The sequence below is a fragment of the Rattus rattus genome, chromosome 16 (genome assembly GCF_011064425.1).
Source record: "Rattus rattus isolate New Zealand chromosome 16, Rrattus_CSIRO_v1, whole genome shotgun sequence".
NCBI lineage: Eukaryota > Metazoa > Chordata > Mammalia > Rodentia > Muridae > Rattus > Rattus rattus.
Genome location: NC_046169.1, coordinates 9321152 through 9329124, shown reverse-complemented (window position 1 = coordinate 9329124; position 7973 = coordinate 9321152). Strand labels below are relative to the sequence as shown.

The 7973-nt window shown below is 43.6% G+C and overlaps 1 protein-coding gene across 1 annotated transcript; it reads left to right on the top strand.

The window, feature by feature from the left end:
* The first annotated feature begins 6198 nt into the window (after positions 1-6198).
* On the top strand, positions 6199-6527 carry LOC116885413 (40S ribosomal protein S27). The gene has a single exon (XM_032886700.1). It carries the CDS (start codon positions 6199-6201, stop codon positions 6451-6453), a length of 255 nt encoding a protein of 84 aa, XP_032742591.1. The 3' UTR covers positions 6454-6527.
* The last annotated feature ends 1446 nt before the right edge of the window (positions 6528-7973 follow it).

Genomic DNA, 7973 nt, shown 5'->3' with positions numbered 1-7973 from the left:
GTGCGGTGGAATTTCTGCTGGCAAAAAGGTACTTCCGGTTATGGCGTCCATCTCTGAGTACGGGTAGCGAGTGGGGACGCGCTGACCCTGGCCTGTACACTACACTAGCTGTAGGAACACGGAGAATGTACCTGACCTCATTCCCAGGTTCCCTATCCTTGTCCTCCCGCTGCCTCCCTGATTACTCTTTCAACAGAAACACTACATCCGACAGAAGACACTCTCACGTGAAAAAGTACGGGATGCCAGGGGAGAGAATGCGTTCTGAAAAATGACAGCAGTGCATTATTAGCTGCTCAGAAAACCAAAATAAATAAAATATCAGAGCCCAGCCAAGAAAAGACAGGTGTTCAGTAATGAGGAGGGAAACTTTATTAATGTAACTTGGATCCTGTAAGCTAGGCAATATCAGGATCTTCTTTATAAATTAAGATGTTGGGATTGGGGATTTAGCTCAGTGGTAGAGCGCTTGCCTAGCAAGCGCAAGGCCCTGGGTTCCGTCCTCAGCTCAAAAAAAAAAAAATTATGTCTATTATAGAATAAAACATTAGGAAATTACCAAGCCCACATCATTTGGGGGTAGACTGTTATAAGCAGTTCTTGAATAATTACACAAATAAAACTCAACTATAAAGGGCAAAGATTAAAGGATCATGGAAATGTGAGCATAAAGGTAAAGCTTTAACCCAGGGTCCTCAGGGAACCGGATAGAGAACTTTAGAAGTGTAATATTAGGCTAGAGAGATGATTCAACGTATAAAGGTGCTTGCCACCAAGACTGACGATCCCCAGTATTCATGTGGTGAAAGGACAGAACTGGCTCCAGCAAATTGTCCTGACTTCCATATAAACCTCCTCACATACATATTAACTAAAGATAAGGAAATGAATGCAAATGGACGATTTTCAAAGCATAACATTTCTTTATTTCTTTTCTTTTTTCTTTTTCAATTTTTTTTTTTTTTTTTTTGAGCTGGGGACCGAATCCAGGGCCTTGTGCTTGCTAGGCAAGTGCTCTACCACTGAGCTAAATCCCCAACCCCTATTTCTTTTCTTTATTCTTTTCCCAAACAGTCTTGTTGCATAGTACATGAAGGCCTAAAACTTGCTGTGATCTTTGCCTCTGGTGTGATGTTGACTTGACTTGATTTGTTTAATGTGATAATCTCAAGTTGTATCGTTTTCCTGTGAATGGCACTTTTCCCCCCTGAGACTGTCACACATAGAGCAATCTGGCCTTGACCTTCTAGATATCTGAGAATGACACTGAGCTCTTGATTCTTTTGCCTCTGTTTCCTTAGTGTCAAGATCACAGACTTCAGTCCTTCTTAGAAGGGGGAACAAAAATATTCATAGGAGGGGATGTGGAGACATAGTTTGGAGCAGAGACTGAAGGAATGGCCATTCAGAGCCTGCCCCACCTGGAGATCCAGCCCATATACATACATACACCAAACACAGACAATATTGCTGATGCCAAGAAGTGCATGCTGACAGGAGCCTGATATAGCTGTCTTCTGGGAGGCTCTGCCAGAGCCTGACAAATACAGAGGCGAATGCTCGAAGCCAATTGAACTGAGAATAGGGTCCCCATTGGAGGAGTTAGAGAAAAGATTGAAGTAACTGAAGGGGTTCACAACCCCATAAGAACAATACCAACCAACCAGAGCTCACAGGGACTAAACCACTACCCAAAGAGTACACATGGATAGACCCATGGCTCCAGCTGCATATGTAGCAGAGGATGGCCTTGTTGGGCACCAGTGGAAGGAGAAGCCCTTGGTCCCGCCAAGGCTGGACCCTCCCAGTGTAGGGGAAGGTCAGGGCAGGGAGGCATGAAGTGGGGTGGGTGGTCAGGTGGGGGAACATCCTCATAGAAGAAGGGGAGGGATGGGTTGGGGATTTAGCTCAGTGGTAGAGCGCTTGCCTAGGGAAGCACAAGGCCCTGGGTTCGGTCCCCAGCGCCAAAAAAAAAAACCAAAAAAAAAAAAAAAAAAAAAAAAAAAAGAAGAAGAAGGGAGAGGGGGAGAGGATAGGAGTTTATGGGCAGGAAACCGGGAAAGGGGATAACATTTGAAATGTAAATTTTAAAATATCCAATAAAAAAAGATCACAGGCATGTAGTGCTGTACCAGGTTTAAGTGTTCATGAGGTGCTGGGATTTGAACTCGGGACTTCTTGCATGCTAGGTTAAAGACTCCAGCAATCCTCTAGTCCCTCAGTGAAGTTTTAATAGTCTTCTGATGGCGGACGTCTGTGGTTGGACATTTTTTTTATTTCTGTTTACTGGTCATTTGTACTTTATATTTTGAGTGCTGAGTGTTTAATTTCCTGCAATCCTGTTTGTCAGTTGTTGGTATAATGAATGGATGGGACCCTTCTCAGAAAGTCCTTGCCTGTGCCTGTGTTTTGAAGTCTCTCTACCCCAACGCAAACTGTCTCTCTTGATAATTTCAGGGTTTAAGTCCTACGTTAGTTTCTTTTTAAAATCTATTTTGAGTTGATTTTCCTGCAGGGAGAGAGAAAGGGATCTACTTTTATTTTTAAGCTTCAACCAGTTTTCCCGACACCATTTGTTGAAAGAGACAGAGCTAGGAGAGTGAAGACTTCAAGACTGCTCTTGGTTACCCAGAAAGTTTGTGGGTATCTTAGACTACATGAAATTCTATCTAAAAATAATAATTCTAAAAGAAACAAAACAAGATAAAACAATAAAACACAACCACATAACACTGATACTTCAAATTAGCAGAGCAAAGAGCATGAAAAATTTCTAAGGCAAGGAATAGACCGATATCCCCATACACCAAGTTAACCACTGATATCGAATGTTACTTGTGGCTTTACTACAAATTACGTAGTGAGTAACACACTACCGCAGGCTGCTCACATTATAACGATAAGAAGTTTAGTTTAGTTCACTGCTAACATTTAAATTATAGGAACTACATCTGGGACCTTTCTGCTGGCGGAGTCCCAAGGCTGCACAGGCTGTCATACTGGTGAGAGACGGGAACATGAGAGAGACAGTTGAACTGGCTTTTACAGCAATCTCCTGAAATAACCAATCAATCCAAAAATCCATTAGTCCATTAATTGCATAAGTGGTTTAATCCACTCATGAGGGCAGATAATTAATCTCCTCTTAGATGTCCCACCAAGTTTCATCTCTTAATCTCATAAGGAGGATTAAATTTCGACATGGATTTCGCTAGGGGGAAGACCACACTCAGACTATATCAATTGCCTTTATAATAGAACTGATTATCGCGGACAGAGCTGGATTCCAAATGCGAGCCTTTCAGAAATCACTCCCCTCACACCCTCCCAAGAGACAAGGGCTCTAAAGCGTGGGAATGTAGCTCAGTGAGCAGAGTGCTTGCCTAGCAAGCATGAAACCCTGGGTTATATCTTTGGCACTACATAAAATTGGGCTTGTGGGTAGAGTCTTGTAAGTTCAGCACTTGGGAAGTAGGGACAGAAATCAGAAGTTCAAAGGTCACCTTTAGCTACACCGAGAATACACTGAATAGACTCTGTCTCATCAGGAAAAAAATAGACAATTTTTCTCTTATCATGTGTGTCTATGTGCATGTGTGTATGTGTGTATAGAACAGAAGACACCATTGGGTGTTGTCTCCCAGGCACCATCCACCTTAAAACACACTTCATTTATTGTGTTGGTGTGCACAGGCGCGTGCATGGTGCATGTGCGGAGTTCAGAGGACAACTTGCTGGAGTCAGTTCTTTCTCTCACCATGTGGGCCTCAGGGTAAAAGAAGACACTTTTACCTGCTGAGCCTGCCCCACTCTGTATGCTGAGACCCTGTCCCTCACTGGCCTGGAACTCGCCAAGTAGGGTATTCTCACTGTGAATAGGAACCCACTTCACCACAGTGCTGACCTTATGGGTGTGTTCCATTGTGCCCGGCTCTTTTAAAAACTGTGTTCAAAACCTTCAAACTTAGATCCTTGGGTATCGAACTCAGGTCTTTGGGCATGCAAGGCAAAAACAAAACAAAACAAACACACACAAAAAATTTCAATTGAGCCATCTACCTAGCCTGGTAATCACCCTTGTAAAGTCAGGAGCCGTCTGGACGAGTGGGTACTCCCCTGTCATCCCAGCCCTCAGAGGCGTTTGTTGTGAGGATCGAAAGTTCAAGATCCTTCTGAGTTACATACTGAGTTGTGGGCAAATGTGGAGTGTATAGAAATAATTTCTCAATGATGATGGTGGGTGGTGGTGGTGGTGGTGGTGGTGGTGATGGTGATGATGGTGATGATGGTGATGATGGTGATGGTGGTGATGGTGGTGATGATGATGGTGGTGGTAGTGATGATGATGGTGATGGTGGTGGTGGTGATGATGATGGTGGTGGTGGTGGTGGTGATGGTGATGATGATTCCAGTGCTAAGTGGGAGCAGAGATCAGTGGTAGAATTTATGGAGCTTTGGGCTTGGTCCTTAGCATTGCAAAAAATAAAGAAGCTAGGCACGGTGGGGGTGCATTTCTGTAATCCTAACTTTAGAGGTGAAGACAGGAAGATCAGGAGTTCAAGGCCAGTCTGGGTTACATTGGGAGTTCAGGAGTTGCTGCGGTTACTTGAGACTTGGTCTCAAGGAAAAAATAACTCCAAAATAATAATAAGTCATCATGATAATAAGGTCAGAATCCTTTCCATATGTATTTTAGTGTTTTAGTATGACTATATGTGCTCAAATAACATACATTTTTGGCATATGTAAAAAACTGCATGTGTGACTTCTTTCTGGAGCTAAATTTGGACTCAAACTGCTTGGATTTCAATTCAGTCTGCTGAGGATCTGTCTCTCTGCAGCGTGATGAAATGTCTAAAATTATCTGTGATAGCTCCACATTTCTCTGAATTCACTTTACGAGGGTGAATCATATCTACACATTATATCTTAACCAGAAACTATTATAAATAGATACAGGAATTTGGATCCTCAGAGCCCCACATAGATGCTGAGTGTGCATTGTCCCACCTGTAATTTCAAAGCCCCAAAAGGCAGAGAAGGGATTTCCAGAGCATACGATGTAGCTATTGACTTAGTTATCACAGATGCTCTAGGTTTGATTGACAGCTCCTGCTTCAGGAAGAGGAAAGGAAACCAAAAATGATTCCTACATCATCAGGTCTTCCCAATCACGTGTACACATGTGCACCTTCCTCCCTGAATAGGCATACACATAAGTGCACACGCGTGCGCACACATGCACACACACACACCCCTCACAAAATAGGGGAAAATATATAAACACCAATGGGAAGTGATAGGTGGAAAGAGCCCTAATTGTAAAATGTATAAGTCATATGTCCTTGGGCTATGTATTTGTCCCTATGTTCTTGTCTCTAAAATAACCATAGTAATTCAGAATTTACAAAGATCTTATGAAAAGGTAAAGAAAGGCTGAGGTCCCGCTATGGTGGCACGCACCTTTAATCCCAGCACTCAGAGGCAGGCAGCTCTCTGAGTTCGAGGTCAGTCTACAGAGCAAGGTCCAGGACAGCCAAGCTTATGCAGTAAAGGAAATAATCGAACACAGCAAGCTGGTGACGATGTGCTAGAACAAGGGGCACGTTCCCGCTCCAGCAAGCAGCAGAACTCCCGCTCCAGCAAGCAGCAGAAGTCGGCAGCTTTGGCCATGTGGCTCTGGCTTAGAGTCAAGAATAAAAGGGGTTACCGTGTCCTCCTGGCAGCTTTCAGATCAAGATGTAGAACTCTTAGTATCTCCTGCACACTGCCTGACTGGATGCCGCCATGCTTCCTGCCGTGATAATGGACTGAAGCTTTGAAACCGTAAGGCAGCCCCAATTAAATAGTTTCCCTTATAAAAGTTGCCCTGGTCACGGTGTCTCTTCGCAGCAATGGAAACCCTAATTAAGACACCTACTTACCAGTAGTTACTCAGTCATTTGCTAATTGCTCGGTAATAGTTACCTGCATTCATGATCTTTGTCCGTCTTTCTACTGATGGACATTGAGTAGGTTTCTCTTTCTGCTGTGAGAAAATACTCCGACAAAAGCAACCGAAGGGTGAAGGAGGTTTTGTGTGTTTTCTTGATTTTTGTTTGTGTCTGGCTCAACTGTCTAGAGGCACAGTCCATCGTGGCAGCGAAGTCACCACAGTAGAAGTGTGAGATAGCTTTCCGGCGGTGATGACCTCCCTACATGCCTCTCGCAAAGGATCTCCTTCATCCCTCTCCAGAAGAGGAGAAGAGGAAACACAAGAAAAAGCGCCTGGTGCAGAGCCCCAATTCCTACTTTATGGATGTGAAATGCCCAGGATGCTATAAAATCACCACGGTCTTTAGCCATGCACAAACGGTAGTCTTGTGTGTTGGCTGCTCCACTGTACTCTGTCAGCCTACAGGTGGAAAAGCAAGGCTGACAGAAGGATGCTCCTTCAGGAGGAAGCAGCACTGAAAGCCCCTGATTCAAGATGAGTGGGAACGTTCCCAATAAACACATTTTGGATATAAAAAAAAAAAAAAAAAAAAGAAGTGTGAGATAGCCTGGCCAATCGCATCCACAGCCAAGAAGCAGAGAGCAGGTCCAACGAGATGGCTCAGTGTATAAGAGTGGCTTGTAGCCAAGCCTGACAGCCTGAGTTCAAGTCTCAGGGTTCACATGGCAAAGGTGAGAATCAACTCAGTGAGAGCTGATTCCTACAAGTCGTCTTCTGACATGCTCTGTGGAGTCTATGCTCACATGCATACAGCCTTGCGCACACACATCAAATAAATATAAATGTCAGTTTTTTTTTTAATTAAAAAGAAGCAGAGAGGTCTGGGAATATCGTTCAGCAGCCTAGTGTTTCACAGCATGCATGAGGTCCCAGGGGCCATCCTTGGCACTGAGACAAACAAAAGGATGTGTTGAAGCAGAGAGCAATGAATACGGCTCACTTCTTTTTATACAGTCCAGCAATCCAGCCCAGAGTAAATGGTGCGGATCATAGAGTTATGACACATTTAATCTATATAATCCCTTAAGGACAGTCTCAGAGGCCAACCTTAATCCAGAGAATCCCTTGCAGGTGTGCCTAGAGGTTTATCTCTTAGATGATTCTAGATCCTGTCAAGTCGACAACATTAACCATCACAGATATTGGGGCTTTAACATTGTTATAATACCAACAATACTGTTATTAAACACCATCAAATGCATACCCTTGGGCACATGTATTTCTGAGGTATGTTTCGAGACAAGTTCTCTTGTAGCCAACTAGGACTCGCCTACATCTCTGATGTTTTGGGATTATGGCATGTGCCAATGTGGCTGCGGTGATACAGTAATGCATCTGTATTGCCTAAGTGGATTTGAAGACAGATATAACACGAGTCCTACAAATTTTATACGTCTAGAGACAAAGATTCAATAGTGAATACTGAGGTGGAAGCATTAGAAAAAGAAAACAACAAAAACCAAAACAAAACAAATGAATGAACCACCACCACCATCAAACAAGTGAACCCCAAAACAAAACAAAACCCAAGAGGAATGTGTTGTCATGGAAACGAAGAGAGAAATATGCCTTGTTAATTTTGCGGTGGCCTCATAAAGGTTCAGGTATGGTGATGTGCTGTGGCTTCTCTTTTATTAGTGTTTACTTCATGGCTTTTGTATTAGGAACCACACTTTGGGAACAAGTGAGATCACTCAGACAATAAAGGCTCTTGCTGAACAAACCTGGCCATGGTGGAAAGAGAACGGACTAGACAAAGTTGTTTTCTGACCTCTACATGTATACTGTGACAATCCACCCCACGCACATCCACAAAAATAACAAGAAACTAAGTTGAAGCTGGAGAGACGGCTCAGTGGTTGAGAATTACCGGCTGCTCTTCCGAAGGACCTGGGTTCGGTTCCCAGCATCTGCATGACAGATCATAACCGTGTGTAACCCCAGTTCCAGGGCGATGAACCCTTTTATGAGCCCTGTA